The sequence below is a fragment of the Talaromyces rugulosus genome, chromosome VI (genome assembly GCF_013368755.1).
Source record: "Talaromyces rugulosus chromosome VI, complete sequence".
Lineage (NCBI taxonomy): Eukaryota > Fungi > Ascomycota > Eurotiomycetes > Eurotiales > Trichocomaceae > Talaromyces > Talaromyces rugulosus.
In genome coordinates, this window is record NC_049566.1 from 1,692,792 (window position 1) to 1,709,074 (window position 16,283).

At 47.6% G+C, this 16,283-nt stretch overlaps 8 protein-coding genes across 8 annotated transcripts; 4 read left to right on the top strand and 4 right to left on the bottom strand.

Moving 5' to 3' along the window:
- Positions 1–118: 118 nt before the first annotated feature.
- On the top strand, positions 119–1,076 carry TRUGW13939_10939 (uncharacterized protein; the record flags this gene model as incomplete). The annotated part of the gene is made up of 4 exons (XM_035494049.1): positions 119–265; positions 322–764; positions 820–994; positions 1,050–1,076. 4 exons carry the CDS (start codon positions 119–121, stop codon positions 1,074–1,076), a joined length of 792 nt encoding a protein of 263 aa, XP_035349942.1.
- Positions 1,077–1,639: 563 nt separating this feature from the next.
- On the bottom strand, positions 1,640–3,511 carry TRUGW13939_10940 (uncharacterized protein; the record flags this gene model as incomplete). Its single annotated transcript, XM_035494050.1, has 4 exons — positions 1,640–2,731; positions 2,789–3,229; positions 3,299–3,326; positions 3,396–3,511. 4 exons carry the CDS (start codon positions 3,509–3,511, stop codon positions 1,640–1,642), a joined length of 1,677 nt encoding a protein of 558 aa, XP_035349943.1.
- Positions 3,512–3,911: 400 nt separating this feature from the next.
- Positions 3,912–5,036, top strand: TRUGW13939_10941 (uncharacterized protein; the record flags this gene model as incomplete). Its single annotated transcript, XM_035494051.1, has 4 exons — positions 3,912–4,085; positions 4,162–4,215; positions 4,280–4,558; positions 4,623–5,036. 4 exons carry the CDS (start codon positions 3,912–3,914, stop codon positions 5,034–5,036), a joined length of 921 nt encoding a protein of 306 aa, XP_035349944.1.
- A 756-nt stretch (positions 5,037–5,792) lies between these two features.
- TRUGW13939_10942 (uncharacterized protein) lies at positions 5,793–7,808 on the top strand (the record flags this gene model as incomplete). The annotated part of the gene is made up of 1 exon (XM_035494052.1): positions 5,793–7,808. The coding sequence occupies one exon, from the start codon at positions 5,793–5,795 to the stop codon at positions 7,806–7,808; it is 2,016 nt and encodes a 671-aa protein (XP_035349945.1).
- Positions 7,809–7,964: 156 nt separating this feature from the next.
- On the bottom strand, positions 7,965–8,924 carry TRUGW13939_10943 (uncharacterized protein; the record flags this gene model as incomplete). Its single annotated transcript, XM_035494053.1, has 1 exon — positions 7,965–8,924. One exon carries the CDS (start codon positions 8,922–8,924, stop codon positions 7,965–7,967), a length of 960 nt encoding a protein of 319 aa, XP_035349946.1.
- Positions 8,925–9,239: 315 nt separating this feature from the next.
- TRUGW13939_10944 (uncharacterized protein) lies at positions 9,240–9,714 on the bottom strand (the record flags this gene model as incomplete). Its single annotated transcript, XM_035494054.1, has 2 exons — positions 9,240–9,492; positions 9,551–9,714. Coding segments are annotated over 2 exons (417 nt in total), but the record flags the coding sequence as incomplete, so codon positions are not given.
- Positions 9,715–10,611: 897 nt separating this feature from the next.
- On the top strand, positions 10,612–12,265 carry TRUGW13939_10945 (uncharacterized protein; the record flags this gene model as incomplete). Its single annotated transcript, XM_035494055.1, has 4 exons — positions 10,612–11,486; positions 11,548–11,824; positions 11,882–12,048; positions 12,115–12,265. Coding segments are annotated over 4 exons (1,470 nt in total), but the record flags the coding sequence as incomplete, so codon positions are not given.
- A 146-nt stretch (positions 12,266–12,411) lies between these two features.
- Positions 12,412–13,672, bottom strand: TRUGW13939_10946 (uncharacterized protein; the record flags this gene model as incomplete). Its single annotated transcript, XM_035494056.1, has 2 exons — positions 12,412–13,371; positions 13,427–13,672. 2 exons carry the CDS (start codon positions 13,670–13,672, stop codon positions 12,412–12,414), a joined length of 1,206 nt encoding a protein of 401 aa, XP_035349949.1.
- Positions 13,673–16,283: the final 2,611 nt, after the last annotated feature.

Here is a 16,283-nt window from a genome sequence, read left to right on the forward strand (position 1 = left end):
GGCGCCGAATACGTAAAATTTCATCCACACCAGTTACTCAGAACTCTTTACATAAAAAAGCCTTCATGTGTGAGCTAAAATAACTTCACAAAAAAACAACATTGGAAACATACTCACAATGCAAATGGAAATCTTCAATCTCGACGGGAGAACTGCCCTGGTCACTGGAGGGGGTCGCGGAATTGGACGAGCAATGGCCGTGGGACTCGCAGAAGCGGGGGCCGACATTGTGCTTCTTTTAGTTGCGTTTGACAGCCCAAACAATGTTTATCGTATTTTAAAAACTGTACTGAACCTAATACTAACATGTTTTGCCCACAGCGCGATCTATCCCAAACCGAGACCAAAGAACAGATTGAAAAGCTCGGCCGAAAATGCTTCACCTATGCATGCAATCTTGAGCTTAAGGATTCGGTTTCGCGGGTTATTCAGGAAGTCCTCTCCAGCCATGAAATTCACATCCTCTTAAATGCAGCCGGCATACAGCGACGGCTGTCAGCTGAGAATTATGACCAAGAAACCTACGAGGAGGTCATGCAAGTGAACCTAGGTGCCGCATTCACACTATGCAGGGAAATCGGAAAATACTGGATTAAAAATGGAATCAAAGGGAGTCTTATTAATACTGCTAGCTTAGCATCATTTCAGGGAGGAGTGAGGATGTCTGGGTATGCCGTGAGCAAAGGTGGGATTGCCATGCTCACCAAAGCACTCTCTAATGAATGGGCAACGCATGGTATACGCGTCAATGCTATTGCACCGGGGTATGTTAAACAACTGGTTCTCAAAATAATATATACTGAATTCGTGTGAATATAGTTATATCGCGACGGATATGAACGTCGATACCAGAACCAGTCCGGATAAGACTTACTATAAGTCTATTACGGACCGAATCCCAATGGGAAGATGGGGAGACCCTGAAGAGTTTAAGGGGATCGTGGTATTTCTTGCCAGTAAGGCAAGTTCGTACATTACAGGCGAAATTATAACTGTGAGTGGAGATGTTTTTCTTTGTGTTTGCTGTATCAGTTGCTGAGAAGGTTTAGGTTGATGGAGGTTGGCTAGCTAGATAACTTTCTTATCGACAGAGGGATGATTGAACTCATTCAAGGATATTTCTACACATTTAGAGATATGATTTTTTTAAAATGTTCTTCAAGGAAATTGCCCTTTATCCGAATGGAAAATGTTGATATTGGCAAACCACCCCGAAGTTTACACCATCCTGAACGACATTTTTTTCCCTATAAAAAAGGCATTGGTTGTATTTTATAGAATAATATCAGTCTTCAAATAATAAATTTCTTTAAAAACGTTGAAAATGCCTGCAGTCTACAAACTCCAGTGCTGGCTCGGGAACGGCACGTCCTCCGTCAACGGGCAGATGGTCTGGGGCGAGTTCCAGCCAAAAGAATGGGAGGAACACGACGTAGATATCGACGTTGCTTGCTGTGATATCAATTGATGTGTGGATCTAATGTTCATGCCTTGTCATATGTACATGTATAATTAGAATAGTGAATATCTCCTAGGAATCAGTGCTCTAGTGCTACATGTATTTGTAGCTACATGTCCTTTAGTGATTCCATGCATACTAAATGTAACATTGAATTAATTATACAAAGTTCTAGACGTCTCACCAAAAATTTTGCTTTCCCTCCAAAGACTGAGTCCAGTAAGCCCAGTCAATGTCAAGGTCCCCTATGATATCTTCGTCATTTCCAACAAAACGACTCCACTGTGTGACCTCGTCGGCATTTATTGCGTGTGAATGTTCGTTCTGGGCGTTGACGTTATTATTCCCCCGTTGTTTCTCTCTCAATTGGCTTACCCAGGATGGCATAGGCTCGCGGCGTGTAGATTGTGTCTCCCATGCTTTCAAAGCCAGCTTCCCTACAGCACAGTACAAGGAGTCATTTGAATGCGTACATGGCAGCCAGTCTGTACCAACAAAGGTGTTGTATACGCCATCAATGGCGTTCCATCCCCGATCAATCAAATGCCCATCAACGCTGCGCTGTAATTCTAGCAAGACAGACACAAAAGGTTCAAATGGAAAAGTGCCGTGCAGAAACCATAGATATGGCTGTAAGATTTCCGTAGAGTATATGGAATTCATACACTCGATAACATCAACATTCCATCCGAGAAGGGCCTCTCTATCGGAGCGGGTCAGGTCGAGTTTATTATTGCGCTTACGGGCTTGTAGTCCTTTGATGGATGTTTGCGCGACGACGCTTTGAGTTACATGGTGAGTAAGCAGGTGAATCGGAATCGCCTTCTCACAAAAGCGTAGGAATTTGGAACGGAGGAATAGTATGAATTCGTCCATTACTTTCTCATCCGTACACTCGGAAAGGGCTTGAGAGTTAGTAAACCGCGCCCCTTCATAAATCACTAGACAAAAAATCATTTCCGTGGCGTGGGATTCGACATCGGGAGGTAGTACACTCATTTCAGGGTATAGATCTGAGTCGTTGACATTCAAAGGGCGCCGAGAGTCAAAGTACGTGCGTGTCTGGGAGTCCATGGAAAGCCCTGAAAGTTGCGCAGCACGAGAATCTAGCAATAAGATCTGCCACCAGAGGCGAAGTCGCATTTCAGATTCGAAGGAGGGTATCCGACTGGGCATATTGTCCTTGTGAAGACCCATTCGCTGTGCGCTTCGGACTGCTAGTCCAGTGAGAAGCCAGGATGACTTGTGGTCGTGATATTGGCGCATGCATAACTTTACTTGTCAGCAAAGTCATCTTAACCATGTTATGTTCAATTTCATGACGCTTACCAGATATAGTGTCAGTGACTGTAATACGATGAAACTGCATGATTTGAGACACTCGCAATTGACAAATGCCTGTTTTGTTGCAGACAAATATCTTTTATGCAATATATCTCTTCTTTCGCCAAGAATAGACTCGCATTCCGATGGCTTGAGTGAATTGACCGCAGAGAGATAGATGACAAACATCAAAGCTTCTAGGCCGCGCGACACCCCATCTAAGTTTAGAGTGGCGGCAATAATTTGCCTCTGAATAGAGGGAGAGTGAATAATCTTTGACAGTGGATGTACATTATCCAGAAATATTTGCCAAAGCTGAAGAATCCGAGACGAACCTGGATGGTATGATCTCAATGATCGATAGTCGGAGAGACCCCAAAGAATACTGGACGTGCCATAAGGTGTTTCAGGTTCGGAAATTTGTCCAAGGGTTGATTCTAGAGGTAGCTGAAAAAAAGGTAATAATTAGACACAAACTTCGGACACTCCTGCGTGGAATGGTACGGGATCTCTAACCTCCTTGGACAAATCACCCCATAACGGACTTGATTGTTAGTTAATTATCTCCATCGTACGAGGACCATGACTCACTCATTGACATAACGTGGATTACCTTCGTCTTGCAGCATAAATTCCGGCACCGATGAATGATCTGGATTTTCTACTGTCTGTGACGGCGTTGATATCACTCTTCTCCGTCGAGGGATTGCGGGCGGCCGGGACAAGCATGTTGCCTGGGAGCGACTACAGGCAGAACACGGCTGACTTCCATCGCATTTGATTTTTCTCTTTTTGCAGCGAACGCAGGAATGCCCTCGTGGAGGCCGCTCAACGGACATTTTAGACTGTTGATAGCAAAAGCGGTGTTAATTGAGAAGATGACAGGGAGAAAAGTCCGAAAGTCCGTCTAGAAGCGGAGACGGCGCTTGAGCGGATTATTAAGACGGGCCAATATGTCCGTCGCGGAGCCCTAATCACCCCATCGGATTTTGGCAAACTACGCTCTGCACTTTAGAAATAGGTATTTAATGATCGTAGAAGTCGAGAGGAATGGATTCTTGAATTTTTAGAATATATTTTCTTTCACTTCCCTTTTTAACCAGATTCATATCATACCAGTACCCGCAAAATGAGCAAGCTGTTTGTCGTCTTCGGAGCCACAGGCCAACAAGGAGGCGCGCTTGTCAATTATATTCTCAACCATCCCGATTTTTCTAAGCAATTTCGCCTGCGGGGAGTTACCAGAAATGCCAGCTCTAATGCGGCCAAAGAACTGAATGAGAAAGGCGTCGAGGTTGTAGAGGTATGTCTTACAGATCGGCACTTGTGATAAATGTAAGTATCTTGCTGATTGATGGTAACATTTGAAAATAAAACAGGCAGACATGGATCAACCAGAGACACTCCCCGCTGCAGTTGCTGGTGCTTATGGCGTATTTTCGGTGACAGACTGTAAGTGTTAGCCGTTACAATTAACGATTTTATACTTATATGAAGTACCTAGTCTGGAAGAAAGCTAGCGCAGCCGTTGAAATTGCCCAAGGCAAGGCCGTCGCTGATGCAGCTATTGCGGCTGGTGTTTCTCTTTTTATTTGGTCTTCGTTACCAAGCGTCACCAAGATGACCGGTGGAAAAGTGACCACGGTGCATCATTTCGACAGCAAAGCCGAGGTGGAGGACTACATACGGGGGCTACCCTTCCATAGTAGTGTGTTCTTCATGCCTGGATGGTTCATGCAAAACGTGTGGAACCCGCTTGCGCCAAAGCCAAAGATTGTAAGACTTTTCTTAATTAACGTCTTTGATTTACACCTTGGACAGATACTGAACCCTTTTGTAGTTGAAAGACGGGAGGGTTTTATCCGGCTTCGCTTGGTCACCGGAAACTAAATTACCATTGATTGATATCAATGACACAGGAAAATACTTAGCGCCAGCACTACGAGATCCTGTCAAGTACAATGGCTGCCGGCTGACAGCTGCGACGGCATTCTACACTGCTAAGGAGCAAGTTGACACATGGTCAGCCGTATCAGGCAAGGAAGTTATCATACCGAAAGAAGAGGATATTCCTCTTTTGACTTCGGATCCTATTCAACAAAAATTGGCTCGACCAGGAACCCTGCTCGAGGAGTGGGGCTATTATGGCCCGACAGGCGAGAAGGATCTTTACTGGACGCATAATCAGCTCGATGAGAAACTGACTACCTGGAAAGAGTTCCTGGAGTCTAACGGACCGTGGTTTGTGGAATGAGAAGCATAATCTATTGTCGACTCTAAAATGTGTTCACCAGAAAAATATGGCGGTTTCTCACTGGTACGTTTATCAAACGGTTTGATAAATTTATCTGTTTCAGCATGATTCCAAGTAATCTTATCAGTCAATATTTCATGATTACGTTAAAGAATTCATTTCCTATTACGACTGGCGTTATTGAGAGGGATTAATTCTATTGTACCCATGTATCAGACAGAAACCACAACTAATCTAGAGTTGTTATTAGCCACAACTTAACATAGACGGTGAACAGAGACTGACATAGGAATATAGAGTCCAATTTAGAGTTAGGGTTAGGGTTGTATGCAGAGATAAACGTGGGGTTGGGTGGGTCCCCACGCGCGCCCTTATCTAGAGGGCGGGGATGACTCAGACCGCGGCGCAAACGACAACGTCCAGCAGTGACTACGAACCGTCGTCCTCTCTCGTCAAACCTATCGTCACTACTTCTTACTGCCGGCCGCTTGCTGGTTCTCGTTTGTCAATAAGTCACTAGCCGAAGTCAATGAGAACACCTTAACCGATCTTTAGCCAACCAGTTCCTTTGTGTCCAGCCCAGCCCCGGGATGGTTGCTTAAGGGGACTTTTATCAAAGCGGCTCGCATTTACTGTCTACTTCTACCCTAGTGGTATAGACTTCCCGGTCGTCAAAAGCCATTATCCACCATCAGGGCCGGCCAGATCTCGAGCCCAAGTATAATAATACCCGGGCTAGGGAAATCTTACGCAGGGATGAATGCTGGTCCAAGCTCAAACACGTTCAATGATACCCCGCACTGGGAAGATGCCTGTGACGGTGACATGCAGGCGATTTGCGTGGACCCACTTTTGACCTTGATGAAGAGTGAGAGTCACGGTGCTTATACGCTCGGGGACGCATTCGACCAGCTTCCCGGGTTTGATCCCACTGATCAATCTAGCATTCCACAGAACATCGAGCAGTCTCAATTTGAGTTTCCTTCAAATTTGTTCCCGTTGGATGTTGACGAAGATCAGTGGGTCGATGCTGAGTGGTCAAACTTGACCTCGATGCTTGGTCGCTCTCATGTTGATTCTCTGGAGACCACCGCTCTCTCGTACTCATCAACTGGCATTGATGATATCAGTCCGTACTTGGAGCTATCTACAATCGCATATCCTGCGATTTCCACTAGTAATGAGGCCGCAAGCCGCACTGGATCTTATGAAGGTTCGGCGCATACAACGAAACTTTCGCGAGACAATATCAAAATGCTCAGAGATTGGAAAACCATGCATGGAGAAACCTCCAAACCGTCTGGAAAGGAAATGCAGCGTCTTCAGCATATGACTAAACTATCAGCGGGGCAGATCAATAAATGGTTTGCGCATTCCAAGCGGCGCAGTATCGGCGTTGGGGCTCTTCGTCGAGGGACAGCCAGCACACCTTTACAAGATCAGCCGAATGCCATTCCTAGAAACGTCCCAGAACGACCATCAACTCCTGCAGTACAGAGCATATTCACACCCAATTCACCTGTTGACAACATGTGTCCAATGGAAAGGTGGAAAAACTCGCCGCCAGAACATGAAGCCGCGCTTGTCAGTGACATTGCAAAGGCATTGTCCCACTCGGATCTCCCTTATTATCGCGTCGACTCTCAGACTAGCACGCGATCTCCTTCTCGCGGAGACTCTGTCTCGACTCAATCCTCCTTCAACGGTGTTTTCCCCGAGCCGTCGATATCATCCGTCGACTCGGATTTCCAGGGATCGACAGCCTGGTCTGATCACTCTGGACAATCCACACAATCAGGAACATCGTCGACCGGATACCGACGGCGATCTCGAAAGCGACGGACCAACTATTCGTCGCGCGCGGTCAATATCTTCCGAGCCGACGTGCCCAAGACCTTCCAATGCACCTTTTGTACCGACACCTTCAAGACCAAGTACGATTGGTCCAGACATGAAAAGTCACTTCATCTCGCACTCGAGTCGTGGACATGCTCCCCCTTTGGCAGCATCACGTACGACGAAGACGGATCTGCGCCAAAATGCGCGTACTGCAACGCGCCATCCCCTACGGCTGAGCACCTTCAGACACATCGGCACCTGGCCTGTGAAGATCGGCCGGTGCCAGAACGAACATATTACCGCAAGGATCATCTCAGACAGCACCTCAAACTAGTCCACGGTTGTAAATTTGTCGCCAGCATGGAGAAATGGAAAAGTACGCCGGAATACGTCCGCTCGCGATGTGGATTCTGCGATGAGGTTCTTACCACATTAAAAGCCCGCATAGATCACCTGGCTGGTCATTTTCGTGCGGGGGCGTCCATGTCGGACTGGTCGGGTGGCTGGGGGTTTGAGCCTCATATCTCGCATCTCATCGAGAACAGCATCCCGCCGTATCTCATTCACCATGAGCGGAACACTGTGATTCCGTTTAGTGGATCCAAAACGCTTTTGGACCACGCTCAGACAAAGGAGGGAAAGCTGGAGCTGTATTCTCATCAAATGACATATCCGGCTGCGGGAGACATTTCGTTGCGCCAGTGCTTCGAGATGGAGATCTGTAGCTACATAAATGCAACTCTGGCTGAAGAAGGCAGGATCCCGACGGATTTGGAAATTCAATGTCACGGTCGACGAATCGTGTTTGGCGAGAACGATCCGTTGGACTTTACAATGGCTGATAATGCTGTGTGGTTGAAGGAGTTTAGGGAAAGATACGGGTATGATAATGCATGTAACGGTGGGATGTCGTCTCTAGTGCAGTCGACGTAATGTATTAAAATAATATCAAATATTTGCTTGACAATAAAACTCATCATCTTCATTCATCAAACTGAGTATTCTTTCTCTCGAAGAATACCACAGTTCCTGATTATTCAATATTCTATCAGGTAAACATCTAAATAGTGCAGTGACTCGGTATAGTGATTAAATCGATGCATGTCCATGAGTCTCATACGGCAGGCCGAAGCAAAACAGTCCGACGACAATCCACAACGCAGCACTGACATAAATAGGAACCACTGTGTATCCACTGTATGTGGATATGAGAGAAGCAACCAACCCGCCGACTCGCAAAAGCGTGGCTGCCACGCCGGTGCCAGTTCCTCGAATAGGTGCAGGGAAGGACTCTGGGGTGAATGCGTACATGACGGCGTATTCTAGTTCATCGTTAGTGTGTAAAAACATAAGTTCATATTGAGACATACCGAAATTTCCTAGTACGCCCGTGGCACACTGAAATCCTATGTTGGCGGCCTCGGTGCCGACCGCCGTATAGGCAAATAAGAAAACACCGGTTAGAATGGCAGAGATACTCATCATCCAGCGCCGCCCTAGACGAGTCTCAACACAGAAACCGGCAGCAAGGGGACCAACGACGCCGACGGCGGAGACAATACAGTAAACCATGTAAGTGTGGTTTAACGACGGGTTGACAGAATACGATGACTTCGTTTCTAGATACGAGGTGATAAAGGCAAAGTATAGTGGGTATGCAACTCCTACAGTCAGCCAGATGAGAAAAATCATTGTGGTGTGTTGTATCATCTTGCGGCCAGTGAATAGTCTGCGATAGCTGCGAGCTGTGTAGCTTTTCAGCTTGTGTGCCGTCTTTTCGGTGTAGTTCGCTAGGGAGATGCTTTTGGTACATTCACGCAAGGGGCGATGATTTGGGTCGGGGGAGGTTTCCAGCTTTTGGTCAATGGCCCAGAACATTTCCATAGTCAGCGTCTCAGGCTTCTTGTTAAAGCGAGCAATATAATTGACTGCCTCGACAGCTTCTTCATCAAGGCCTTTAGATAGAAGGTAGCGCGGCGATTCTGGGATTTTGAAGACGAAGATGCGAATAAGCCCAAAGGCGATGGCCATAGCTCCTAGCGTTATCATTGTATAGCGCCTGTGCACCTTGTCAGCACAAGATGTCACACAAGCAATCAAAACTTACCAGCCCATATTGTCTTTTCTAGGACAGGGCGCGTCGGCGCTGGAACATCCATAGTTGGCCAGAAAGACCCAGGAAAAGAGCGAGACAACCACCTGTCCAAAGTTCCACCACGCAGACAGGCTCACGAGAAGCCATTGGTACGCCTGCGGTACAAACTCGAGAAATATGATGCTATCCACGGGCACGTTTCCACCAGCAGCGGTGCCGATACACGCCCAAAGCGCGCAGAAAGTAATAAAATTCTGTGACCCAGCCACGCCACAAGCAAATATGCCGCCAAGGAGGATTGTCGCATTGAATGCTGGTTTCCGGCCGAAGGCGTCTGCTGTCGTGCCCCAGAACCAGGCACCGATTATGAGACCGACATAGTATGCGACTGAGCTGAAGCTCAGACGTGAGATGTCGGTGAATTCGTTTGCGACGGGTGGTCTGATGGCGGTGATGCCCTGGGACCAGAAGTTGTCGACGATCCAGCCGAATCCTGTCACGATGAAGAGCAGGTATTGAAATCTATGCGAAGTTGTGTAAGTCGACGATAGAAATTTGCAGCAAAGACGACAGAAAGTACCTTCCCATGCCAATCTTAGCCAGGTGCTGTGCAACCAGCTCCGACTTCAAGCGATACGCTTCTGACACGGCAGGGCCGTAGAAATCTCGAATCTTGGAGTCTTCGGCATCGCTTGCTCTGTCTTCAGATCTTTCATGCTTTTGATCTTCGGCTGTAGCCGACATTATGACGGTTTTGGGGGTTTAACTGTGGCTGATCAGGAGAGCTGGACGGACTGGCATCAACAAACACGCAAAGTCAAGCCTTGTTTGCAAAGTCGGGAACGTCACTGTTCTGCAATTTTTCACCCCTCGATAGCTGCAAACGAGGCTTTCTACTGGCCCATGGGCTGTATCATGCATGTTGTGTTAGCGCGAACTCGGCGGAAGATCGCCATGGATCTGCTGCACCTTGTTTTGAGGCGGCCCAGGCCGCGTTCTCGTGATAGTACTTTCGGAGAAGCGCGGTCGGCCATGTCTTGCAGTAAGTACTTCGTACAGGGGTCAACAAAACTCCGAAATCTGTTAATTTGACTACCTGTAAAGCGTGAATTCCCGGCTGATCGGCGAGATCGATGGCTGCAGCAGCACTGCCCAAGTACGGCCATGATCAGCTCGCTAGTTGCATGCACAATCACTTATACAGCCTAGCCTGTTCCAAGGCTACGATGCTAATCGACAGTGCCAATCAGTATATTTGAAGTGTTGGGATAGATAGCATTGAGCTCGACTCAGTATCTTCGAAGGATATCGTCATCGATCAAGGAAAATATAGACCATGGCTTTATATTGAATGGCTTTTCTCGGTTGATATAGCCTCAAGTTCAAAGCCTAGGTGAGAAGAGCGATAGTGCATACTTAATAAAGAATAATAGAAGAGTCACGGGACTTGTTATTATTATTTATAAGGCGAACGCACCCCAAACACTTCTTCGGAAGGCCATCTTTTCTTGAGGTTACACAAGTAAGTCAACTCCGTACCATGGAGTCCTTGGGCTGGATGTTTTTCGTCTTGATAGGTGCTCTGGCAGGTACACTCCATATACATCATCATGTTACTAGTAATCCTAACAGACTAGACAGGCCATCAGCTACCTCATCAGCCAGGCAGTCTACGAAATCTACTTCTCCCCCCTCGCCAAATTCCCCGGTCCATTTTTATGGACAATCTCCAAGATCCCTCTACAGTCCTCCTGTCTCAACGGCCGCGTCCATTTGAAACTGACTGCCTTGCACGACCGCTACGGACCGGTCGTACGCATCAGCCCAAACGAATTGGCCTTTAACTCGCCGCAGGCCTTTCGCGATATCTATGGCTCTCCGGCAGCAACACGCACGTTTCTGAAGGATCGGACGCATTACTTACCAGCGACGAACGGGGCCGACCACTTGATTTCTGCGGCTGATAACTCGGTGCACGCGAGACATCGACGGCTGCTGTCGCATGCGTTTTCAGATCGCGCGCTGCGTGAGCAGGAAGAATTGGTGACCGAGTATGTCGACAAGCTGATGGCAAAACTCAGCAGCTCGTCGTCCTCACAAGCGGCGGTCGACATCAAGAGCTGGCTAGACTATACATTCTTCGATCTCACCGGCGAACTTATCTTTGGCGAATCGTTCCAGTGTCTCGACAGCAGCGAGTTGCATCCGTGGATCGCGCTGGTGTTCAACTCGGTCAAAGCCCTCATGTACATGACTGTGTTTACGCAGTTTCCGTGGCTGAATGCGGTGTTGCAGAAGCTCATCCCGGCGAGTCTGAGGCAGCAGGAACGTGATCACTTTGATCTTGCGGCGGCCAAGATGGAGAGGCGCTTAAAAATGGGTGTGACGGAACGGACTGATTTCATGTCTGCGGTGCTGAGGAATGGGTTCGTCGATGATGATGACGATACTACTGTGACAGATGGTACTCTGGAAAAAGTGCTCAGCCGGGCAGAACTACACTCCAATTCCTACATGTATGTGACCTTTTTTGTGTGTGTGAAGTGGTGTTTGTTTGCTAATAACTTATTATTCTAGTCTGATCACAGTCGGTAGCGAGACCTCAGCAACATTGCTGTCTGGCTGCATTTATTACCTGAGCAAGACTCCAAAAGCTATGCAGAAGTTGGCTAACGAGATTCGCTCCACCTTTTCCATCGATACCGAGATAAACTTCACAAGCACCCCGAAACTAACCTATCTCACTGCTGTGATTGAGGAGTCGTTGCGTATGTATCCTCCACTGGTCATGGGTCTTCCGCGAACGGTTGCACCTGGTGGTGGGATTGTGGACGGGCATTTCCTACCAGAGGGCGTACGTTTCTACATCAGCCTGTACTGGACGAAGATTATATATACTGACCAGAAACAGACTCAGGTATCATGCCACCACTACGCGTCATACCACTCCAAGGCAAACTTTATCCTTCCCAACGAATTCGTCCCGGAACGATGGTTAGGTGATGCGCGGTTTCAATCAGACAAAAGGGACGTTCTTCAGCCGTTTAGCCTTGGTCCGAGAAATTGTCTTGGGAAGAAGTAAGTTATTGCACCTTCCCCCTTCCCCAAAAAACGAGGGAAATAACTGGCTGACCAATAAACTAGTCTGGCGTACGCAGAAATTCGGCTTGTTCTGTGCAAGTTACTTTTACGCTTCAAAGTCGAATTGTGTGCTGAGAGTGAGAACTGGTCGGACCAGGAGATTTATTTCATCTGGGACAAACCTGATTTAATGGTAAAATTAGAGGAGCGGTAATGGAGAGCTAGCGTGAAGGAGTTGGATAACATTTAAGTAGGTAAATATACTTCTACTACGTTTAGAGTGGTAGAGGTTGGTCAAATTTGTACATTTAACATGCAAACGGGTATATAATATGCTTTTTATCTCTCAATTCGTACAGGTCATGAATACTTTTCGTTAAACGTCTTCACTCCCACTAACCGCTCTGTCTGGGTTAGTTTCGTGTAGTTGTATGCAGCGACACTGGCGACGATCACCAGGACCCCGCAGATATTGACCGGTGTCAACTGGTCTCCAAAGACCAGGCCGGCCGCACTAATAATAAACACCTCCTTTAGGATACCGCACACGCTTAGCGTGACGACGGATGACCGCTTAAGAAGTGCAAACTGCGCAAGCAGCATACAAAACGCCAACACACCGGGAAGTAGCAGCAGCGTCAGGCCCCTGGCACCGCCCCAGGTGTGTGATAGCGCGTAAAGACTATGCTTAATCGCTGTTGGATCCTCGATGGACAGAGAAATCGGAATCAGGGTGGCGCACACAACGGGACTCAGGAAAAAGAGCATGGAAATCGGGTTTGAGGTCGCTGGGTGTTTCAGGATGAGCACCTGGGTCATAGCCCAGCGGAATCCAGAGAAAAATGCTGATGCCGTGACCAGGCTGAATCCGGTCATGCTAAAGGAAACCTCGCCTATGACCATCATCACTTCACCAATGGTCATGACGACGATGATCACGATAAGGCGAGCAGAGAGTTTCTCCAGGCGGAAGAGGAAGGCGAAGAGAAGGATAAAGATGAGGACGGAGGATTTGCAGACCGTCATAAAGGTCAGAGTCGAGAAGCGGAGAGACATATTCCCGAGTCCAATGTCCAGCGCAGTTGCAACACCGCAGGGGATCAGGTGTGTTAGGTAGAATCGGGTCAGACTCATTTCGACATGTGGGTCACCCCCAGGGAGCACAGCAGACGGCGGCAGCGTCGTGCGACGGGGTCGGAGAGATGGAATCACGTAGAGGAAGAGTGCGGAGAGGCCAAACTGCACCACCTGGTGGATACAGGTCATGAACAGCGGAAATGGAAAAGAGATGGTTTCGCCGGAGAACATCCATTTATTGTACTGATTTGTTAGTTCGACTTGTCTCAAGGAAGCTCTCATAACAGGCAGCACTTACAATAGAAATGGACATGGAAAAGGAATGCCACAGAACGACGAGCACGGCAATGCCCACGGCGTTCTTGACAAAGTCGGGATCCTGCATATTGTGCGCAAAGGACTTGGTGTAGATGACGAAGCTATCGAATGAGGACGAGCGGCGGTGAGTGCGCTGTGACAACAGGCCCATATCCTCGGTTGCACTCATCAGACTCATATCGTCGTCTGTTAGGTCGACCGAGCTGACCTCGTGCTTGTCCATCATGGCGGCCGCGAGCTTGTACCATGCAGCGGGATCAAATCCATATAACAGAAGCGGGCGAGGTGCATCAAGGAGAGGCAGAAGAGATCAAATAAGAGGAACAAATAAAAAAGCCGCAGGAGGCTGAAGCGAGCAATAAATACAATTCCCTCAAACACCGAGGACTGGCGGGCTAGACTAGAACTAGCAGAGAGCAATGCTTCTTTTCAGCACTATTTGCGCTTTTTCCCGGCAAAGCCACACTTTTTTTCTTCCGGGCAGCCGGGCTGGTGGACCTCAGGCAGAGCTAGCTGGCTCGCTAGGAGGGTCTAGGGAACTCTAGGCTGACCCAACTGAGCACAGGGCCTGGAGCAGGCGAGTTGGTCAGGCGGATGAATGCGATTAGTGGTCTCGACTACGCTCGGAGTCGGTGTATAGGGGCTGGAAGCAGTAAGCGTGGCGCCAATCTCTTCGTGTCGAATCGAAAGGATGGCGGAGGTGGAGTCGCGAGCCACGACAGATCATTTTTGCATGGATCCCTTGCTCGGAACAAAAGAACAGGATATGGAATCGGTAGTGTGTCATACACCGCTAGGTTTTTCGGGGAGGCGTAAACACCATCCGACGGACGCAGACTGCAGATTGTTATGATTATCAAACTGGCTGGAGTGTTTGAGGCTTTTGTGTGACGCGCAGAGAGAAAGAGCGCCTGAGGGATCCACTCTGAGCATGCTAGCCAATCGCGATTAGCCTGTCACGGGCTGTGGAGCTACGGCCAATCGGCACATTCTTCACGCGGTAAGGATACTGTCACCGCCAATCACAAGTGAGGAAATACTGCCCCACTCGCACCGCACGGTCAAGGCCCACTTTAGGCAGCCTCCAAGCAGCATGATTGGCCAGTTTATTCCTCGGCATTGGCGCAGCATTAGGCAGTCATTATTGACACCTGACAGGCAGCAGTCAAACAGGTGCTGTCAGCAGCACAGCCACGTCAGGTCACTCTGTGAGAGTCATTCTCTTCGCTTAGGGAGGGCTTGGGCTGTTGGGCAATCCTGTGTTGGTTTTTGAGGTGGAGCTGCTGAAAATATTTATTGGCACTCCACGATCTATAGACTATTAGGTCATGTGCCCGTAGGCGGTAAATGCCGGCCAATCGCCGCGGCTATCGGACCCGCTCTTCATGCGGGGTACCGCTTAACTCATACTTAGAAAGCACATTATCAGGAATCCTCGGCTATATCATTTGCATACTGTTTACTATTTGCGAGCATTCTAAAATGAAATTAGACAAGTAAAACACATTGCACTTGGTTGGGCCAACATTTTAAATATTAAATATGACATATAACATACATGTACAAGGTGCCAAGGTAACTAGGTTTACAGACAACAAAGCAAGATCTTCACAGGCGATCAGCAGGACTCAATAGCATTTTAGCTAATTTCATTATACTTTGCTAAAATTAATAGAATTGCTTGCTATGCATTAATCCTTGCCGATCCGCCCAATCATGGCTGCCCACATTCACCACCATGACTCATTGCAGCCATGGCGCATTGCCCAGTCTATCACAATCCAATAGGTTTGCCTTTAGACATGCACATGGGGACTTCACCGAAGTTGACAGGTAATTTTATTATTATACACACAGCGTGGCACATACGGAACCATCTGACATCCGCAACTTGCCGAAGTCATGCAAAATAAAAAGTAATTTCGCGAGGTATTAATTATCCAAGAAATTTCTAGCGAAAAATCATCAAATTGCAATATGCAAGGGGTCCCAATAGCCAAGAATGCACAGAGTAACCTCCCTAATTGATCCGTAGCCGGAAACCACGAATCGACTGGTCTGGCCATGAGCTTATCTACAAAAACGTGCCTGTCCTAACCCTAATCCGGAGGTACCCCTTGCCACAATCATGAAGTCATAGACTCGACCCAGAACACGCCAATGTGAAGTGTATACCATAGATTGACTGCCCAAGGAATTTTTACCACCCTACCAAAACCCTTTGGTGGGGATTTTTGGTATTGGTCACATATTTTTCGGGTCTTAGACTTTCAGTGCAGCTATCAACACTATCTATCCCAACTCAACCGAGTACACTTGTTTTATAGGAAGTTTTCTCGGTAAACATCTAAGACTTCTCAATGCGAGAATTTGCAAAATGGAAGATAATGTACTGCTGCCCTAGAAAAGGCGGCATAGAAGCCACTTTCAAATTGTTTTCATTGATGGCGTGTGCTTAGGGAATAGCCAATAGGGAGCAAATTCAGGCGTTGGTGTAGCACTTGGTATCAACAAGCCTGTCCGGTTGTCCATACCTGTTACAGAAAAGGAGGACCCTTTCCCAGTGCGATGGAATCAACATAGAGAACTGTGTACTGCTAGCAATAGTAGAATTAAAGTTCATCGCGGAGGTCCACAGAATGAATACCAATGAGCCATCAAAAAAGTCTCCAAGGAAGCCACCTTGGTGGATCATCGCAAGTGATTCAGAGTATGTTGTTCAAGGAATGACTGAATTGCTGCCGTATGGAGAGTATGCTCGTGCTTTTTAATAGACTCTTTGAGGAGCATTTTCTAATTATCGATACAGAGGAGAAACTAACGTACTTTGAAAGACA